Below are 21,407 nucleotides of genomic sequence, written 5' to 3'. Positions count from 1 at the left end.
TTTAAATTCCCTGCGGCTGGGTAACATTCTGGTCGTACTGTCGGTTACACGAACAATCAAATCAATCTCAGTACAGTCGTCCTTAATTATTCTTCAACAGCTGTTCCACTCACTTCCTTGTAATCAGGCTCACACGCACGGACACAATATTATAGTAGGTTTATTTAAAGATTTTGTTGCAGAAATTGTTACTTGTCTTTAGTGCACTTATTTTTTTTTATAATCTAACAACAATGATAATAGAGAAAGAAACTAGTTGGAGGGAGAGGATTGGAGAAAAAGTAGACGAAAAAGATAGAGGGTGGGGGAGGTTTAATGGTTCTGCTGCTTTGTGCAGACCGGCAAATTAATATATCGAATTTGATGGGGGCTTTTCTTCAAATAACTCCGTCATGTTTAGCTCCACATATTGCCTGAGGAGAAAACAGAAAAAATTACACTCAAAGATTTCGTTAAAGCTTGGCGATCTTCATTTCAAATCATTATCTTTGACTTAATTACTTGTGGGGCAAAGGTATTTCGACATCAAATGTTGACCTTAGGGCGGTACAGTGGCTGTGATGGTGCGAAAGGTAAACATCTCATGACCTTATGGTCTTTGGGGAGTGAGGTGTTAGGGGCCTCACTTGTCTGGAGGCCAGCTTTTTGTGAGGGATACCCATCTCCTTTCCCTTGCCGCCGTACCTTCTCCGACCCTGTACGGAATCAGGAACGCTGGGTCAAAAGGGGGAAAATACCCTGTCTTACCCCTGAAAGGGCTATGTGTGTGAAGGCGGAGGTAATATGTGGCTGGCCTGGTTTGGTGGACGGATGACATGTGTGACATTTGTACGCTGTGGATGGACGCGTTTTGGGGTTGTTTTTTTTTAGTCTCACATCGCCTTGCATAATCACATGCATTGATGCTTGTCCTAGTTAGCAACTATGTTTGTATAATGACAGCTGCTATCTCGTCTTTCCACGCATAAAAGTGTTGAAATAGCACGAGCATTGTTAGTCGTCTCTGACTTCCGCTTCTGCCCCGGTGGCGCAAAGGTCAGCGGTTGTCACCAATACAGGGAAGGTTGGCTGTCTGGGGTTCAGTTCTCGTCTCGGGCACGCTGTTCTTTCTCTGCATGCGTCATCTGGTTACAGGGTGGCTGCCTTACCGTGATATAACCTTAGTTGCTGGGTCGGGACAAAACACCTATACCCCCCTCCCTACACACACACCGTTTCCGCATCGTCTGCACCAAAACGTGTGCATGCGTGCTTCGTGCGTGCATCACAAGAGAGTAGTGTGCACGAACTACAGCAAGTATATCTGACCTCGGGCCTCTATATTTACTCATGCATTGATTGCCCTTTTATAAACGTGTATATCCCTAAGAATATCAGGCAGAACGCTGTCTAGAACAAGAACTTTCGTAGCACTTACCTTTCATAAGCGTTGTCAGGCCCTGTCTCATAACTAGCACGCGCGTTGGCCAGCAGCACCATGTTAGATGTGAGATTGTATACTGCCACCTAGGGAGCCAAAGAAAATGTCATTTTAAATGTCTTGATAATGTGATTTTTTCCCCAATACCCTTCTAATCTGCTATTGTTGATGAGCGCTGTTAATGATGTTAATGTCGGACGCGCATGCGCCTTACGCCTATCTTTTCTCGGCCATCTGTCGCAGCTGTACACAGTGAACTTATCGATACTGCTGTCTTACTTCGCCATGTCACATAAACTGACTGATAAACGAATACCACACCTGAAGACTGCCAGTCTGAACAATCGGAACCACCTCTCTCATCAACAGTTCTGCTGTGAGGTTGCCATGGTAGAGGGTAAGCTGCCGCGCCAGTACTTCGCTGTACCCAGGGCACAACCAGTCCATCCCTGACACCAGTCCACGAGAAACAACAATGCAAGGGATTACAATAATCTCCATTGCCTTGTTATAAGCACCGATACGTATGGTGGAAAAAATGTATAAAATATGTAATGATCATTTTCACAAAAAGCTATATGATGTAAAGGGATTTTACTCTTCGTTGGAACGTTAATCATTGATGTCGGAAAAACTCACCGAAGTAAACTATATCTGTAATTCGAGGATGCCAATCTTGTTTTGGCTCCAAGTTGGTGTCTGTGAAGAAGTTTGCCACAGAAGCAGAATACTGTATGCCGCGGAATTCCTTCTCCTGCATAATGGAGAAGACAGTATGCCGTGATGTTCATCTACACATCTGTTGCTTACAGTTTATATACTGATCATATGCCGCAGCTGCTGAACTACTCAGTAAAATATAACCACAGTAGCTGCTTCTCTATGCTTGTACTGTGTAGGAATAGTTTATTTCTATTGATGTAAAGTAGGATTAACGGGGAGACAATGATATAGCCAACTGGGTTTAACATTCCTTTTACAATGCACTTAAGGCTGTGATCATAATCACCTAAACCCTTCTTCTGGTCACACATATCGCATACATTCAAGATGAGGTCGCATGTTAGAATACCTTTCCATCACCCACTCCGAGAATGAGGTCACATGTACGGTGTGCCTCTGTAATCCGTTTGATGCTGTCGTTGAGTGTTTTGTCGAACTGTAGGATGTCCCTAAGAACAAACTGATAACAGATGGACCCAGCATGTTTTTAAAGATGTAGTGCACAAGCTGGTCTGTCTGAAACTATTGAATAAAGTACTGAACTACTGCTGAAAATTTTTAATACCGGATGATTATTTTTCCTCACATAATTAAAAATTAATAAAGATGACCATTTCGTCGGCATGGTGGATTTTCAGAAGCCAACCATTCTTTTTTTCTGAGTTTCGCCAGGCTTAGCTATGCCTTTATATAGGTTTAGTTCCTGGCTCTGTGTTAAACACTGATTTTCCCCCTCATCCCAGGCTTAGCTAATAGTGAGGTCTGTAGAGCGTTCACTGAGTTTGTTCACTGACCGTGAATGGAATTCCAAACCGCGACTCCTTTCCAAAACTTTCATCGGGAAACGACACGCCGATCTCGGAAATGGCCATGCGCTGTGAGCTCATGCCTGGCCAGCCGAACGACACAACATTCAATATTTCACAGTTCTTTCACTCACATGTGCAAAAGGTCTGACTGGACAATTTGTTAATTTTCACAAGTAAAAAGTGTCAGTCTTCTTCTTAAAAAAATGGATTTTTAACTGAGAAAGGTTCTACTGGACTTGGACGCTTAAGTTCTATTTACAGACTACTTCCTATCATTTTACTTGGCTCCTGAAATTATCTGGCCCCTATTTTGTCTATAATAAAATATCTAACACTTTTGTGTATGTGTTCTGTATAGTCATACCACCTGGAACTATATAGCTTGTGCCCACTTTTAACAAACTAAACGATTAACAGTTTGTAGTTTGGGCACAACTTTGCAGTTTGTGAAGAACAATGTTACACAGGAGAAACAAGCGAGCTCTAAATTACAAATTTTGATCTTTACTTTTATTTCTCAGCCAGCGAAGATGTGCTTCTCTCTATATACATATAAAGCTTATCACATCTCTAAAATATACTCACCTGTATTATGCATCGCAGTAACTGACATGTGAATAGAGATTCAGAGTTTACCTGTTATGGACCCGATCCAGGATGTCCACCCGAAGTTTGCAAAGGCATGACCATTAGAAACATTAGTCGGGTGATAGACAGTCACTTGTGGGTGCTCTTTGAAAGGACCTACGATAAGCGTTTAAAAAATAAATACATTACTTGTACAACTAAAAAAAGAAGTCTATTTCAGTTGTTATTTTTCAGCTCACCTCTCTTCTGGCTCAAAGGTACAAATGTAAAGGTTGATGATGACCCAAGAAGGCGGGAAAACAGAAAGATTCAATTTCAAGAAAAGAAACACGAACTACACATCGCTATGGCTATGCAGGATTAGCAAAGATTCTGAAATAATTGACAGAACGCAAGACTTTCTTCGAACAAAATAAAGCCTTTATCACAAAAAATGACTTATGCAATTACCGTCCACTACCCAGTCCAGAGCGCGCAGCTGCAGGAGAGAGTCTGGAGTAGACACACTTCCACCCCAAGCACCGACCATAGAGCACGAACCTTTTCTGCAAATTCAGTTTTAGTGAATTCATGCTCTCATCAGGCTCCTGTAATAAAAATTGTCGAATGATTTTCATATAACAGACACCATCTGCTGACGGTCCTGTGACTAACTTCAATGAAGCTCATGTGAATAAAACTGTCTCATGAAGTTCTTGAAACTAACAGTGTTTAATGAAGTTCATATAATAAACACTGTTTAATGAAGTTCCACGGCTGTTTCAATGCCTTAAGTATTGTGAAGGGGTTAATGAGCAGTTAACAAAGCAGACGACATGGTACTTACGTGAGTTCACCAATCATGTGGATACGAAGGAGTTTCTGTGAGAATAAATTCGCTGAAATTAAGTCCTGCAACTGTCTCTTGTGTAAACATACTGTAGCATTATATCTATTGTTGTGTCTTAAATGCTTATGCAAAATTGTAAAATGTTTATCAATTAAAGTTTTGATTGAAACATTTCATATGTACAAAAATTCCATAACAGTTAAGCCTTTGTTTCAAAAAGACCACAGCGATGAAATTTGAAGAAGTACAGTTCTCCATTAATGAACAATCATTGAAACAAAAGTTATTTTTATTTTTAAAAAGCACGAGAAATATAAAAATTATAAAGGAAGCAATTCTGCTTGCAACCGTTATCTTTTAGCACATTAAAAATAAAACACAGAATGTTCTCGGATTTTTCCACCTTATAGTCTATTCCAGCGGCCTCTGCTAGTCCTCTGGCCTCCTCGAAGAAGTAATCACCTGTGTACTTGTCTGTGGCGAGTAGTTCCAGGTCAAGGGCTACATCCAGTCTGAGAACAGATCCAAGTAACATATAACACGAGCTTTTAAAAACATCCCATTCCATAGCCTAGTCACGATTTTTAAAGAAGATTAAAAATTACTTTATAGCTAATCGAAATTTCTCAACACTTTATTGTATAGTAAAATGTTGTGGCTTATTAGATAAGGGGTGGGTGGGGGTATAAACTTCCTTCCTGGAAATTATGGGAAAATGGTGCAAACATTGAGACAAAATAACAGGCTGGTGAACTTTTAAAAAACAGGTCTACCCAAAGTTTGCAACATCCTCCAAGAACCATTCTTGTAGATGGATCGTCCGATTTATAGGATCAATCTGGAAATGAAGCGAAGTATTCGTGTCATATTTTCGAATGTTAAAATGACAGTTAAGAAAAAAAAACCAGCCTGAAAATTCCGACAACATTAAAGAATTACGAAACCTGAGATTCAGAACATAGCAACACCAGGCACTAGGCACCTTTGACCTTTGATCTGACATGACCAGATATCAAACCTTGGTTATACATGATATTATCTCCTCACGGATACACACAATAAAGGTCGGTGGATAAGAAGACAGAGGCGTTTAGGAGGACAATGAGAACAACAATGAGGAACCGTCGTTAAGCACTGACTTCATAAATGGAAAAGTGGTTGAAAGACTTTAACCATACAAATGGATAGAGATAATCGTTTAACTCACAATCTGTTGTTCGAGATAACTCCAAACAGCATCAGCCATGATTTTTACTTTGTCTCCCATGAGAAGTCCATGAGCTCGACCCATCTCATACGGGGTTCCTGACAGAAGAAGATTGCTTTTTTAAAAAAAAAAAGTTTCATCCCCGTGGATGTTTAAATCAGTCGATCAAAACACCATGAGGCAATCTCTTTATGTTAAAGTAATTTTAAATTTCACTTTTTATAGAGGTCTTTCCCAAGTTTTGAACCCGGATTCTCAGAAGAATGGAAATCATAACGACATGCTTTATCTAATTAGTCAATTATCTGCCCTCCAAACGAAAGTTTAATTCCCAGAGTAGACTAAACGTCCGATTGTTTGATATTAAACCGTGGTGCTGTCTTATGAAAATCTGCTTTATCTGCACTTTATTTCTCGACACTTTTGCCAAAACAAAGTATGTTCGTAGACTGAATCCTCTTGCGTTACACGGACACGAAGATGGCGACCAGGGAGATGTGCACTCAGTGTACAGCACAAGTAGCAAGTGTCTAACTGTTATTTGTGCACCCAAACAGCTGCACGCCTTCACGATTTTCAATTGCAGATGACAATAATGTCTGCAGTAGCTAATTGCCTTAGGACAACAAAGGCACTCGCTGTCTTGGCTGGTAGTTCCTAATGTGCCTGGGATGTACAATCTTGTCTCAGACACTGAGAGTGTTTGTCTAGACTAGTTGTTAACGAATGCAACGCACGTGCTTTTTTCAGGAACAATGGGAGATTTTTATCCAGCGTGCGTGCTGTATCTTGGCTTATGGTTTGTGAACACCAAACAGAACATTACTTTGATTCAGACTAGTTATCGTAAATTTGTTGCAGTAATGAGAGTTCATCCGATTCTGACAGCATATGTAGGTAGGAGTAGCGGCTAGTAGAGACCGGAACAATGTGGGACGAGGGCGTTATAGAGTTTAACCCATAAATTTATCTGAATAAAGTTTTCAGTATTAATGATGCAAACAAATGTCTTCACGTGTCTTTTCTTTTAGTCTGAACGTGACATTTTCGTAAAACTTTTCTGACAATACCGATTTGCTTACATCGGCCATTATTTATGACAATTGATCGGTTCCCTAAAGGACGTTCTCCGGACATTCAGAATAAGAAAAGATTCAGCAGCACTTATGTGAGTAGACACCATTAACTCACCCCAGATGTGGATGATGTCAAAGGCGTCCTCGCCCTCCCCAGCGATGTAGTGCTTGCCATTGCTGATTGTGTTACCAGTCGTGGCGACCCGGAGTAGATTGGAGTCAGATTGGGCTGAGCTTTGGGTCAGGCTAACCGAAACATCGACGAGTTCACAACATATTTTTTCCCATGTCGAAATACCTCCTCAAGTCGTTACACAAACACTGATGCAGACACCTACATTCCTACCACTCCCACACACATTCTCTTTCTCTCTCTCTTTCACAGAGAGCTTTCGTGCAAACGATGCATCGTCCAATACAAAGACATATTTCGTGATGTCTCTTGGAATGAACAATGATCATAAAAAATAAACGCAAAGAATTGTAATAAAAGATCAACTATGGTGTTACATCTGGTATTTCTGAACACCATTTGCGAAAAGTAAAACAGGTGTGTTTCTTAGTGACCTCATACTTTATCCTTCAGGTTGTTGTTCATCGTCTGTAACCAATCATAAATAAGTTTATTTGCATGTAAACACTTTTACCTTGCCATGACACTCTGCGGTGTGTGCAACAGGCGCTAGCAGAATGACAAGTGTGAGTATCTGGTGTACACCTGACATAATGTCTGAGGAAGGAATCAAGTGGAACTGTTTGAAAGCTGGTTGCACACACAGGCCACGGTTATCTGCCTTTGCTGCAGAGCTCTTGCGCCTAGAGTGGAAAAAGTGCAACAGGACTGATCACGAACTTATTTATATTATAAATACACATCCATGGAATGATAGTTGAAATCCAAAGTACGCTTATCTGCATTCAAGTGAAAGATAAGGAAGTACAGCAACTACAGTCAGCTTGGCCTATAAACCGGAATACTGAATCTGTGATTGCTGCATAGACTACTAGGGAAAAAATAATTTTATTTAATATGGTATAGAGAAGGGTGATGCTTGTGACTACTGTAGATGTGAAAAAAGAAAACATTCAACATATTTTGGAAATGGAAATATGTCCAGGATTTCTGGACAACTGTGGGATTATGACAATGATAATTTTAACTGAACACCTTGTTTTATTTGGATGCAGTCCTGGATTTAATTTTACTGCTTTCTAAATCATACTCACATAAATCCACACACACCCTAAATATTCATTCGGATACTGCAGCATAAATATAAACTTGAAATTTTTAATGCACGCTTGGAAATGAAAGAAGACAAATTTGTAAAACAGTGGCTACTATTATATGCAACTTGTTGACTAGAATTTAAACAGTGACTAGATCTTTATATATATTTTGACATGGATTACCTCCTATGTTTTTAATATTGTTTATATATGTTTGTTATATTGCAACAGGTATAAATTGTTTAAACATGCAATGTGTTAATGGAAAATAAATGTTTATATAAAAAATCTGTGATTATTTTAACATCTTCTCATTTTAACACCATGTATTTTTAAAAACAGATTTTGGTCCTTCTGCAATTGAACCATTAACTCATCGTTCAGTTATGCATTATACGAAATGTGATTTTACCTTTTGTGACTGCATTTCTGATTGTTGAGTCTTGTATGTTTTCCCACATTCAGTCACCTCTATCCATTGAAACTGTCCATGCATTACGAGTGTCTTATTATGACACAATATGATTGAAATATGCATAGTTTTGATAGGTTGAAAAAGTGAGTTTAATTTCACAAAGCAGAAAATCTGTGGGAAAAGTTTCACTGTACAAATCTATTAACAAAATGGTTTCTTCTTTTTTGTGTCTAACGGAAAGTCGAGAACACTTACTGCCAAGGAGACAGATGACTGAGAAACAAGAAAGGATGAAGTATTTCGCTAGTGATTTCCAGGCTGCCACGATACAACCTGCTGGAGCAGTCCGACATTCTTCTAGCCTAAAAACCTTACCTGGCCTTGCAACTCGGCCTCAGGCAAGCCGCTAACAATGTCCTTTGATGTGACGGCCAGAGGAAGCGACAGGAGGAGGCGTTCAGTTTATTCTTATCTGTAGTGACATGCCACACATCTTTGAACTTGCCTCCATCGTCCATTCTGCAGCATCGTGCAATAAGATTAAAGTTGGGAAAATGTGAGACAATTAGTCATTTGTAATTCGCTAAGAGAAATGAAAAATGTTAATTTAAAAAACAAAAGAAAAAAAGCAAACACAAAAAAAATCACATAAAACATAAACACCATTAAGATAGCACAAAGAGGGAGAGAGAAGAAGAGGAAGAAGAAAACTTTTTTAAAAAAACTACAGAAAGGAATCCATGATGTCTAGCAAGAAAAATCTAAGTGCCGTTTCAAAAACGAATTTACCAATGTCATTGCTTCTTCAAGTTGCATTACTTTCCTTTCTTTTCTAGCCCTTTGTAATATCCTACTGAAAAAAACGATTATGAAAGCCAGATATAAATTTCTTCAGCATAGCTACTCGGGAAACTGATTAGTTAAGAATATCAATAGACTTTGAATTCTTTTCTTAAAGGGACGCTACAAATGTTACACGTGGGGACAAGGGTGTCGAGTACTCGCGCTTGCACTGATCATCACACTCGACATGTCTCTCACTCACCTCAAGTCACCTTTCGTTCTGTCACACACTAGAGGGCGTGTCGGTGTCAGCAAACATCAGCGTCAACATCCACCCCCATCAAGACAGGAGAGGGAATGCAGCAGTTTCTCTCAGGACGAAAATCACGAAGTGTCCGATGAGGTTAGGGATGATACTCTCGTGTGTAAAGAGCAGAAATAGTCTCAGCAGATTGAGCATGCGCAGATAACATTTCCCTTTCATGTTATATCGGGCATTGAGCGCATGAATATAAAGTGATAATAACAAAGGGATTGTACTAGATTGATATGCTACCTTCGGGTGTGTATCCAAAACAAACAAAAAATGTATTGAAAGCTTCGTTTGTGTTTCACAGGAGAGGACGGCAAACAGATCAAATCCACAATGAAAAAAGCACAGGAAAGGTCTACAAAAAAATTTTGATTTTAAACATTATTTTTTTTAAACAGAAAATCTTATCTTTTCGCATAAATAATAAATAATTATCCACGAAAAGTCAGACATTCAATACATACTTGCTGTTATATATATAATTGTGCTATTTTGTCTTGACCTCAAGTATCAGACCTTCATGGCGCCAGAGTGACGGTCTTGACTGATGAGTCTCTCATCAAACTGGTTTGTGTGCCTTGTGCGAATTTGTCGTTGTTCTCGCCAGTTGTCGCTCCCTGTAGTCCGGTTCAGGTCTCAGTATCAACAATCTACGCGTGGACCTGTAAGGTAGGGAGTCCGGTCTGATGTGAACGAGTGCAGGAAATCTCTGCACTGTACTGTATGTATTTTACAAACTAACAAAATTTCTTTCTAACCTCAAAATTGTAAAACCCTCAACCGGCTGTCGTAAGTTGTTGTTTTCTTGTTTTGATTTTATTTATTTATTTATTTTTTGGTGTGTCCTTGCTGCAAAACTTAATTCAATAGGTGTCTTAAATACATTTTGAAACCAAGTGAACTTCATTCAGTTCTCAAAGTTGCTGCTTAGTGGGCAACGAGTTGTCATATTTTGATCCATAAACTACCCTTAAATTATGAGAGAAAAACGTGCTCCGAGAGGAAAGAAAGATTTTTCCCCATATTCTTTGTCAGCAGACTGTGACGAGAATGATTGCAGCGAAACTGTTTGGAGCTGTCATGCTGCTTTCAACGGTTACTCCTCTCTCGGCACAACAGAGTAAGTTTGTGGTGTGATTTTATGTTACCTGAACTCTAAAAGTAGCAAAGTTCACGTGATGTGAGTGATGTAGAATGACACGTTGGAATGTGACACGATATTATGTGACGTGACATGACGTAACAGGAGTGTGAAAGAGGGGATGAACGCATGTTTTAAATGTGAGTGCCATGGATTCATATCTACCCACCCACCAAAACAACAAAAAAAAAAAAAAGTAATGCTACACTTATGTTCACCGCTCTGCCCCTGCACGTGCTGCCAGTGGTTCGCTGTGACATGCCTGCTGACGTGGTCTTCCTGATGGACGCCTCGGGCAGCATCAAGCCCGGCGAGTGGCAACAAGAGAAGGAATTTGTGGCCAACCTCATCGACTCACTGGCCGTCGGACCACGCGCTATTCACGTGGGTGTCATCGTGTACAGCACGGACATCGGGCAGGTCATCGACCTTCAACCCTTCAAGTCGCGCACGCAGCTCAAGGCCATGCTACGGGGACTCGAACAGGATGGTCAGGGTGAGTTGACGAGCTTTGGAGTTCAAGAGCGAACCTACAGTCGTAAAATAAAACAAAAATATTTAGACATCGCCCAGAAGGTCTCGCTGCCTGTCTCAGCACCTGCTTCTTGTTGCAGGCACAGACACAGCACTTGCTGTCGCTCGGATGAGGTCTATGGTGGCAAACCAGGGCCGGCCTGGCGCCATACCCATCGCCGTCGTTATCACTGACGGCCGGTCTGATGACGTCCATAAGACCATTCAAGAGGCACTCAACGCTCGCACGGTAAGAGCAGATGTACAGTAAGACCTGGATACACAATGTACAACCTGTATACAATCATACATACATGATAGCCTAATGGTTAGAACGAATGGCTTCAGAATTCAGAAGGCAGGTTCAGCACCTATCATATTGAATATACATTCTTTATACAATGACAGCTCTGTACCACGGGGTAAGAGTAAATTGTCATATCCGGCAGATGCACCCTTTATAAATTATACCTCTATGTAGAATACTAAATAAAGTTTGGGACATGTTCATGTTTAGCTTCATAAAACTCGTCGATTTACTCTTCGCAAAAGGAAGCAACGATCGCCTAATAATCAGTCATCAGTCCGAATAATATTCGTCAAGACTTCGCCAAACGAGCAACCAAAACCCTAAAAGATTAAAACAACAACTTAAAAGGTGCTACTCACTCCGCAGGTAGAAAAGATTACCATGATCGCCCTGGGGGTAGGCAATGAGACCTACCTGGACGAGCTTCAAGAGATCGCCCCGAAGGACCACAACCACAACCGTCTCTTCACGGTCAGCGACTTCACTCAGCTCCAGAACGTTGTCCAGGAAATCAGTGACCTCATCTGCAAAGGTTGGCTTGGAATGAACATCCTATCTCCGGACTGCTTATCTTAAAAGTTTTACGATTGTGGCATGAACCTTCTTGGTCTGACTCTGAACTTTGTCAGAGGCTATTCAGAAATGTTCGAGATTCGTCTGGAGTGTGTCGCGTGCATACCGTTTGGTCATTAGTTTTGTTTCTGAATATGTTTATATTTGATGGTGGTGGTGGGGTGGTTTTTTTTTTTTAAATAGATCACAGTGTGGGAACTGGTTTCTTATTTGTGTATGGCAGGGTATGGAAGACACTTCATACGTTTTACGCTCCTCCTCTTCCTCCTGTAAGTGAATGACATCAAACAGGAAAAATAAGATATTTGTTTCAGTTGTACCGATGACCAGCCTCGAACCAACGATCCCACCAACTACCGCAACTACAGTGGAGCCATCACCAACAACAACACCTTACTTACCACGTGAGTTTGTTAACAGTCACCTGTACCAGCCAGCTTCGTGCTGAGACAAGGACCTCTCTACCCGAGCAGACATTGTCAACTACGGGACTTGGCGATCTTTATTTAGTTTGTATACGAGTGTCAGGACTAAATATTCCACAACATGTGTCCAGTTAAAAGGGACTGCTAAGAAGGTTGTGTTTTGTCTGTGCTGATGAAGTGATTTTCTAAAGACATCTCTAATTATGTCACTCTTTTTTTGCAAAGGTTGTTCAACAGGTTAAACTAGACTTTTTGCTTCCTAACCTCGTCGCAAGCTTTATAGGTTTCTGTTCTAATATTCCTGCAGGTATTTTGACTAAATCTTTCTTGAGCATCATTTACATTCAAACCCTGCTGAGGACACCCTGAGATAGTTTACTGGCTTCGTGATCTCAGACTACAGGCGTTGCATTGAATACCTCACTGGTGTTGTAGTGGCTTCGACTGACAGTGTCACAAACCAGTTATACTGACTGCCGATGTCATAATCAGTAAAGCTGCCTTGCCCTGCCACAAGTTGCTTACCCCTATGTGACAGGTAGAAAAAAAACTGCTGCTCGTCAGGTGTCTCAACAATACAAGATTTGTGCAACATCTGCTGAGTTTCTTTAGCTTTTTGCAGTAATTGTTTAAATGAGGGGCTTTGTGCCGAGTCTTCTGCAGCTCTCGGCAGTCTGTCACGTGACTCGTGCAAGGCCTGATGGACATGTGGTCTGTTGCAGCCATCTCGTGCCAGCAGCCAGCTGATGTCGTGTTCTTGCTGGATGGTTCGCACAGCATCCAAGCGGAAGACTGGGACAGAGGGCGCATCTTCGTCTCTACCCTCATCAATAGTCTGGAGGTGATTCAGCCATTGCTGTGTTTACTTTTATGTGACAGATCAACCGCTTCCGGGAGACAGAGGAAGGGGAAGATGAGGGAGATAGAGAGGAGTAGTGGAGATAAAAAAACACAGAGCAATAAATTTAAACAGTTAAATACTTGAACCTTATTTTAGCACACCTTTTTCTACCTGTTTGACAAACGTCTCACTCTAGGTCTGCTGACTCAGGTATTTAAAAAAAATAATCATAAGTCGTTTTCCTCCCCTTTTCTTTATACCTTACCACGTTGTCGAGTTTTTTTGTTCGTTAAAGTAATAACTGCTGGAATGTCATTAAATAAGCCCCCAAATGCAATGACGACAAGAGTCACAGTATATGACCGACGACCTCACGTGTGGTTTCTGGTGTTAGGTGGGTGACGAGGGCATTCATGTGGGCATCATCGTGTACAGCTCTAACGTGGGCGACACCATCCCCATCAAGCCGTTCCTTGGCAAGGCGGAACTGAAGAGGAGGGTGTCGGGGCTGCGACAGACTCCGTTGGGCCGCACCAACACGGCCCTGGGCCTGCAAGCGCTGCGGGGAATGTTCGCCACGCACGGACGACCAGGCATTCCCCATATAGGTTGGTCACAAAAGGAGGGGATGATGTCATGATGATGGCGATGATGATAAACACCCCGATGACGATTTGTGAAATTTTGTGAAAGAAAGACATGATAGCGAGTTAATGCTTATTCTAGACTCCTTTTCACTCAGGTATTGTCATCACCGACGGGAAGTCCAGCAACGTCCACCAGACGAAGTCTGAGGCCAGCCTGGCCAAGACTGCCAGTGGGATCGTCATGCTGGTCATCGGGGTGGGTAAGCGCACCCTGCAGACGGAGCTGGAGGCCATGGCCTCGTCACCTTCGACTCTTTTCAACGTCTCTGACTTCTCTGCTCTCATCGACATCGTCGAAACGCTCCGAGACCAGATTTGCGAGGGTAAGAGGACAGTGAAAACCCATTCGACTTTATAACCTGATTCTGTATAGGAAGCATTGAAAGGCATGTACACCTGACCTAGAGAGAATCTTTCAAATGACCAATTTACATGAAATCTGAATGAAAATTTCAGTCGTGCTTCATGTCATAAACAATATGCAAAGTCGCTGTGAGGTAGGCAGTTGCCCGTAGATACAAAAATATCTGTAATTATTAACCTTATTTAAAGCCTTCAAACAAGGGCTGTATTTGTGTTGAAACTTTAAATTTCAAAGTGTATTTGTTTGTGTTCACGATCGCTTCAGTCATTGTGTCAACGATCCCGCCTCCTACTGTGTCTACAACACCGTCAATACCCGGTAAGTACTCGCTAACCCTGCATGTTTAAATATAAAAAATGTTTATACGACCGTCGTCTACAAATTTGTCCTAATGGCACAGCTGACAATAGACATCCGGCAAACAAACAAACATCAAGGGAGAGCAGAAAAACTGCTAATCAGTGTCAGCACAATTTTAATTAAAAAGTATAATTTTTGCCACTTTGCACTCAGACGTGAAATCTATAACAGTAGAAATATCTACTTTACTTCATTTTAGTTATTTTCAATCACATATTGTGAGGCAGAGAATCGAGTGCTTTGATAATAAATGTAAATAAGGTTTGAGACAGTGGTGATCTGATGCTCTGTAATCTGCATGCAGCGCTGTGTCGCGAGTGTCTGGAGGTTGGCGGGGTCGGATACAACTCTTATCCACCCGACTGCACCAAGTACGTGACCTGCTACCCGCAGAACGGCGGGTACAAGCCAGTGGTCACTTCCTGTCCCTTCGGTCTTTACTGGAGCTCCGAGGCAGTGGCCTGTCTAGACGCCCTGTTTGTGGATTGCCCTTCAGGTACCCAAGTGTGGATGTAGCTTATGTTTCCAGAACTGTCCAGAGACAACTGATGCATAAATTATTTTCGATTTCGTACACAAGAATAGTGTTAATGAGGAGTGAACCCCCCTTCACTCAATCACTGACAATCACTAACCCTGATACATGCTAGTCCCGGCCACTGGTTGACTGCTCACCCCATACCTATTACCGCTGTTTCTGTTTCTCTAGACCCTTGTCGGGGACAACCTCAGGGCTGGACTCACAATACGGGACAGCGGGGTGTGGCGAGTACTGGACATGTGGAGGAGGGCGCTCGGTCCCCCAGTGCTGCCAGCAAGGCCATCGCTACAGCCAAGATGGCGGCTGTGTGTCGGATGCCAGCTGTAGAGATGCTTGTTCTTTGGAGTGGACACTGCAGGCCAGCGGTCAGTGACACATTGCAAGCTACAGTTCAATTGATTATTCCTGACAGTTGCTGAAATGAACCATGTCTGTCTGTTTGTCGTCTGCTGTAGCTTGTTTCTTGCTTATTGTATGCGTACAGTTTGCACATTAAAAGTTTGGAGGACTCTCAATTTTCGTCAATGGGGCCCTTCTAAATTTGTTCATTAATCAGGAATAAACCCAAAGAATTTAGCTCTCATTGTTTGTACTATGTTTTTTCCTGTACACTGGTCTGTTTTATGATCATATTTGCACATTGTTTTGGCTGTACATTATTGGTTTCGAAATTTTTTCATTTATCAGAAATAAAAATGAATTAGAGACAATATGTCAGCGCGTCGGAACTTGTGTACTTTTAAAACTGAGGTTCCATGCTTTCTGCTTGAATGTTTAAGTTTTTGTAAACATTGCTTGAAATTCTCAAAGTACCCATCATACCTCTAATTTGGTTAATTAAAGCTTATTTATTCATTTTTTTTTCCTCATTTTCGACTGAAATAGATGCTTTTAAAATACTTATTTTAATGATCAATGAACAAAGAAAATTATATATATGTTAGCCATCAAACACATCACAAAATAACAGCTCGTTTAATTATATGGAGTTTTGTTAACAGGTGCCTGTGAATATCGGCCTGATCCACACAGTGTCTACAACTATCTCCAGCTGATTCCAGGGAAGGGTCACGTGACTCGTCCCTGTCGTCCAGGCACAGGTGTACAGACACAGTCAGTGCGCCTGTGAATCTACAGTTGCAATAGGTTTGCTATCTGACTTCGTCAGCACTGCTACGTGCATCAAATAATTAATTTTGTAGTTTATCTTTTCATCTGTTGTTGTTGTTGGTGGTGGTGTTGATGATGATGATGATGATGATTGATGATCGATGATTAGTTTTTTCGTATGTCCAGGCTGTCAGTCCTCTCTTCACATCAAGTTTGATGGCTCTGTGGAGGATCAGTCTCTGCAACGTCACCCAGCACGCGCAGAAGGCGTGGCTTTCAGCCAGCATGGCACCGCCTACTTCAATGGCTCCGGGCGAGTGCAGATTAACACTTTGCCTGCTGACCATTTTCGAATAAGTTTGTTCTCCATCTCCGTTATCGTCTGCAACCACAGCAGTCCTTCAAACTTCATTTGGAATGATCACTATAACTGGGGGTTCCAGGTAAGTCGCTTCGTAAACTGCTAAATCCACAAACTGCGCTCCCAGTCAATAAGGCTACTTGCATTTGGCCATCAATCAAAGGTAGACTGTAATTTTATTTATGTTAAGGAAATCGTCTAGTAACTATTATTTTATTTTTATTTACTGACTTTTGTTCAGGACTGGTTCGACAGCCAGACCGCCACCAAGCACAACGTAACATTCATCGGAAGAGAGGTGCAAGATCAAGGACTTGACCCAGTCTTGCCCTCTGGTCAGCAGACGGTTGCTCTCGAGAAGCTGATGGTCCTGCCCAACGGCTCGGTCATTCATCAGGACGCTGGCAAGACGGCGGGAGGAACCTGGCCCGATGGTGGCAAGGAGATGACCATGTTGGACTTGGGCAGCATGGCAACCATCACCGACACTACAGTGTCAGGGGGCGTGGTCTTCGTGCCCAACAGGCGGGGCCAGTTCCTTGTCCTCACTCCGGCCCCATCACGCGCCGATTTGGGCAGCTGGCAGGTAACTTGTGGTGACACTTGGAAGTCATAACTGTTTTTTTTTTTAAATTATTGCTGTAACCTGTAAGAGTCAACATCAACATCATTATCAGTCCCTTAGCGACGACTAGCTTATCACCAGAGGATGGGTTCGAAGTCCGCCGAGGTCATTACTTAGCAGTCTCATGAGTTTTGTGTGGCGACTTCTCGACAGGTGGTAAGCATGGACGGTAGAGTTATGCGATCTGGGTCAGGGGAGGTGCCAGCTGATGTGGCCAGCCAGTACAGCTTCCAGCTGCGAGCTTCGCCGACATCACACTGGTTCATAATGCTTCCCACCGGCAAAGTCATCAAGTCTGGCATCGGAAACATTCCCGACGACATTAGGAACCTGTATGCAGGATTCGCTCCAGGTATGTTGAACAAACTCAGATTCTGAAACTAGCAGCAGTTTGGAAGATCCAGCGTTTTAAAGAAAATTAAAGTTTTACTGAAAAAATGTGATAGCTGGAGATTGTCTTTGATTCCTGAACGCGTTCCATAAATAACTCGGATGTTATGTCTTGTTGCAGGAAAACTGCTGGAAGTGAAAAACAGTAGGCCCTGAGGTGGTGGAGTGGAAACTGTCCAAAACTGACGGTAGCAATGCAACAGGCGGTCAAGGGTCAATTCCCGCCAGCATCGTACAGCAGTTGAAGCTTGACCAAGTTCTGTCGTCTGAAAGGAAATCAGTGACACGCTGGGCGGTGCTGTCCTCAGGCGGCGAGATTCTCGCAACCGGTTCCGGCGATCTGCCGGCAGATGTCCTCAGCAAGTATGGCGACCTGCGTTCCGGCGTCCTGCTGCAGCAGTCGGACGCAGGCGTCGATGGCGCCATCTGGAGCATCAAACGCGCAGACGGATCGACGCTGGTCGAGGGCGTTGGCAGCCTGCCCTCTGGCGTGACCCAGTTTGTGCGGGGCTCGATCGTCCTGCCCGTCATCACGACCAACGTCACGTGGGAGGTGGTTTTATCCAATGGCACTCGCCTGACTGGCCACGGCCAGATTCCTGATCACCTGCAGGACCTTTTTCACAAATCCGGCGGCAGTAAAAGCACGGAGACTGCGACACAGGAAAGGTTTGTTAAAAATTGAAAAGTTTCTTGCCAATATTTACAATTGTGTAAACTATTTTTTATGTATGGTATTGACAATGTCTTCAGACATGTAAGAAGATTCTTATATCACAAGAATTTAACAGAACGATTTTCTATTAAATTTGAACATATTATCTAGCAACATGGTGTATTCAGGTAACGCATTTGAAGATCTGCTGTCTACAGATGGTTTATAATTGACTCTACCGGAAAAGTGTTGAATTCTGGGTATGGAATCGTTCCCAAGGAGATACCTGAGTTCTATAAATCCGTTTCGGAGGTGACAATCGTACAGCAGTCTCACCAGGCGCATGGAACCCGGGGATGGCAGCTGATGAGCCAGGATGGGCGTGTCCTCTCTAGCGGCATCGGCGAACCGCCAGCAGACGTTTTCAAGGTTGGTAAAGAATTCCAATAATTATTATAAGGAAATGTTTTGCATTTTCATTAATAATCGAACTTTTTATGTAGCTTCTTTTTTTAAGAAGTAGAATTTAGAAACATTGTTTATCACGGTGTGGCAGTAAATTTGCTTTTGCTGTCAGGCGGCCTTGCATCACATGACCGGAGGGTCACCTGCTGGCGGGGATGCCGCTCAAACGTCAGGATCCAACTACCTTGGGTACAGGGTTGGGAACAGAGGTAGTCAGGGGGGTCATCAACACACAGGCGCCAAGCAGAAGTCAGTCCAAGGGCCAAGGAGTGCGACAGAGAGCGCGGGTGATGGTCGGGGTGCAACAGCCACTCAGCGTCAGTGGACTTTGACCTTACCTGACGGCTCGGTAAGGTCCGGCACTGGAGACGTGCCTGCTGACGTCCAGGCCCTCCTGGAAGCTGGCCAAGCCTCGGTCAAAGGTGAGAGTCACTGGAGCGTGACGCTGCCCGACGGCTCGCAGCGCACGGGTGTGGGAGAGATGCCTGCCGACCTGAAGTCTCTGCTGAGCGCGAGAGGAGGTTCTGGACACGTGGAGGGTCGTGGACTGTCTGCACAGTCAGGCTCTGCTGGAGACGCGGCTGTCAGGAGACGAGGTCGCTGGAACCTGACGATGCCCGACGGAATGGCGAGGACCGGAAGTGGGGACACGCCCTCGGACGTGACCTCCCTCGCTGGCGCCTCGGGAAAAAGAAGTTGGAGCGCGAGGATGCCAGATGGCTCGCTGCGGACAGGTGAAGGGGAGATGCCGGCGGATCTGCAGGCTATGATAAACGCAGGTACTAGCGGGAGGACGGAACGACGGTGGAGTGTGGTCATGCCCGATGGCACACGGCGCACAGGTGTCGGGGAAATGCCCGCCGACCTTTTAGCCTTGACATCTGGTAGCAGCGGCGTCAGTGGAGGGGGTCAGGTGAAGCGGTCCTGGCAGGTGACTATGCCGGATGGCACGGTCAGGAGTGGAAGTGGCGAGATCCCTGCTGATGTCAGGGCGCTTATGCCTTCTTCCAATCCTGGCAGTGGAAGCAGGTATGATTATATGAATTTTTATCCGTGCACAATCCTGGAATGAACAAAACCTTGGCATGTAAAAAGCAGTCTTGCATTAGGATTAACTATTAATTTCAAAAGTAATTTCATGATTGAGGAAATCAAAACAGCTGAGTAGCAATGTTTGATCTGTGCCTTTGTAATTTTTAAATAGTTGTGAAGTACATTTGTAGTGATCTCTATTAGCAAGAAAGAAACACTTTCCTTTCCTTTGTAAATATGTCATTTTATTTGCATTCCCGCCGCTTTTTGTTTTGGAATGTGAAGGTTGAAAAGGAGCATCACCATGTATGAAGACATAGTAGGCAACTGTATGCCATTGGGAAATGGGGGGATGCACCCTCCTTCCTGCTGCAAGCTACAGAGAACAACGTGCGACTGACCCTCAGGACTACCAGCAACACATCTGGAGCTACCCTGACCCTGCCAGCTGTGAGTTCACACTGCACGTGAGGTTGTTTGAGAGAGGCTGGGCCCGTCCTCACACTTTGTGAGTTGGGTATGGCACGTGACCAAAGAAAAGAGGGGAAACCACACAGCAGTGATTGTGAAGCCTACTCACACACCCTGGCGCGCAGGCTAATGAAATATTTTTTCCACGTGGAAAATCTACCATGAGCTTCGTTTTAGTTTATGGGCTATGATATTTAATTTGGATTACAGTTGTTCCACCCGCTTCTCTACCCCACCCGCATTACCTCTCTTTACCTTTGATACCATGGTACAGGGTAACGCTTTATCCATAGTGCGAGAAATTCCTACCTGGAAAAACTGGACTTGTAAATCGAAACAGACAGTCGTTAGAGAAAGAGACCTACACAAATAAATGAATGTCCTGTTAATGTTAAAAGTTCCTCTAAGTTTGTATTTACTTATGTTGATGTTGCATTACGTTGTATAGGATTAGGAAATGCGAATCGTGCTCGAGATTAACAGCTGGTCATTAATCCTTTCATGATGATTCGAGCGACCTGCTATGTAATGTGGTTTTACCGGAGACCCTCACTAAGTTTGTCTCATATGTAACATGAATTAACTACTTTTGTTGCAGACACCAGGCATGAATGATGTTCAGTTTGTCTACGACGGCAATAAACTCATCGGATATTCTAACGGAATACAGAGACACCTGCCTCTGACCGGTGAGTCATCTTCTGGAAGTTTGGATGATGTGGCTTTTCTGTCTCTGGTTGCACTTGTTATTTGTGTTTGTGTGTGTGTGTGAGTGAGCCTCACTGCATGCGTTTATACCCTCTTAGAAAGTCTGCAGATATCTTCTCTCGAGCATCTTTTTTTCCCCTCGTATTTCTGATCAGTCCTTTTTCTGTTGTCAAGGATCGCTGTTACCCAGAGAGGCGCCGTTGACCATCGGCAATTGCCTGCAACAAGGCCACCCGTTCCGGGGTGAGATTGATGAGGTGAGAACAAAGCAAACTTTTTCTTTTTCTCTTTTTTTCATCCCTCCATCTCGTATTTCTTCTTCTTGTACTGACAAGCATTATCCTGATGTTTCTTGCAGTTCAGTCTCGCAGCCTGCGTCCCGTAGAGCCCTCGAAGATCAACATTTTTGCAAGAATGTGTTCACCATTAATAAATATTTTTGTACAGAAAATAAAAAAGGAAAACGAAAAAAAGAAAAGCCA

At 43.0% G+C, this 21,407-nt stretch overlaps 3 protein-coding genes and 1 long non-coding RNA gene across 5 annotated transcripts; 3 read left to right on the top strand and 1 right to left on the bottom strand.

The window, feature by feature from the left end:
- Positions 1-142: 142 nt before the first annotated feature.
- Positions 143-9,483, bottom strand: LOC112571199 (protein dcd1B-like). The gene is made up of 16 exons (XM_025250030.1): positions 9,343-9,483; positions 8,673-8,816; positions 7,300-7,468; positions 6,768-6,898; positions 5,577-5,674; positions 5,143-5,207; positions 4,773-4,881; positions 4,367-4,401; positions 3,991-4,085; positions 3,589-3,696; positions 2,938-3,032; positions 2,493-2,603; positions 2,060-2,174; positions 1,742-1,869; positions 1,418-1,506; positions 143-413 (listed from the first exon to the last, which is right to left on the bottom strand). Exons 3-16 carry the CDS (start codon positions 7,305-7,307, stop codon positions 347-349), a joined length of 1,254 nt encoding a protein of 417 aa, XP_025105815.1. The 5' UTR covers positions 7,308-7,468; positions 8,673-8,816; positions 9,343-9,483; the 3' UTR covers positions 143-346.
- Positions 9,484-9,943: 460 nt separating this feature from the next.
- Positions 9,944-16,541, top strand: LOC112576104 (cartilage matrix protein-like). 2 transcript variants are annotated; one of them, XM_025258364.1, is made up of 14 exons: positions 9,944-10,062; positions 10,432-10,513; positions 10,782-11,030; positions 11,149-11,297; positions 11,724-11,889; positions 12,245-12,334; positions 13,078-13,196; positions 13,591-13,804; positions 13,939-14,166; positions 14,472-14,525; positions 14,872-15,063; positions 15,277-15,473; positions 16,110-16,254; positions 16,405-16,541. In XM_025258364.1, exons 2-13 carry the CDS (start codon positions 10,444-10,446, stop codon positions 16,161-16,163), a joined length of 1,782 nt encoding a protein of 593 aa, XP_025114149.1. In that variant the 5' UTR covers positions 9,944-10,062; positions 10,432-10,443; the 3' UTR covers positions 16,164-16,254; positions 16,405-16,541. The 2 variants fall into 2 exon arrangements, with proteins under 2 accessions (XP_025114149.1, XP_025114140.1); XM_025258355.1 differs by having other exon boundaries at positions 9,945-10,062; positions 10,779-11,030.
- LOC112561133 lies at positions 16,380-19,602 on the top strand. The gene is made up of 6 exons (XM_025233413.1): positions 16,380-16,661; positions 16,821-17,165; positions 17,358-17,556; positions 17,716-18,263; positions 18,468-18,678; positions 18,827-19,602. The coding sequence occupies exons 1-4, from the start codon at positions 16,380-16,382 to the stop codon at positions 17,748-17,750; spliced, it is 861 nt and encodes a 286-aa protein (XP_025089198.1). The 3' UTR covers positions 17,751-18,263; positions 18,468-18,678; positions 18,827-19,602.
- A 433-nt stretch (positions 19,603-20,035) lies between these two features.
- LOC112562914 lies at positions 20,036-21,376 on the top strand. Its single transcript, XR_003098942.1, has 4 exons — positions 20,036-20,196; positions 20,816-20,906; positions 21,100-21,182; positions 21,284-21,376. It is a non-coding gene; the product is annotated as an uncharacterized LOC112562914 (long non-coding RNA).
- Positions 21,377-21,407: the final 31 nt, after the last annotated feature.

Source organism: Pomacea canaliculata, linkage group LG1, assembly GCF_003073045.1.
Source record: "Pomacea canaliculata isolate SZHN2017 linkage group LG1, ASM307304v1, whole genome shotgun sequence".
NCBI classification, from domain to species: domain Eukaryota; kingdom Metazoa; phylum Mollusca; class Gastropoda; order Architaenioglossa; family Ampullariidae; genus Pomacea; species Pomacea canaliculata.
The sequence above is the reverse complement of the archived record's forward strand: the minus strand, read 5'-3'. Positions and strand labels throughout refer to the sequence as shown.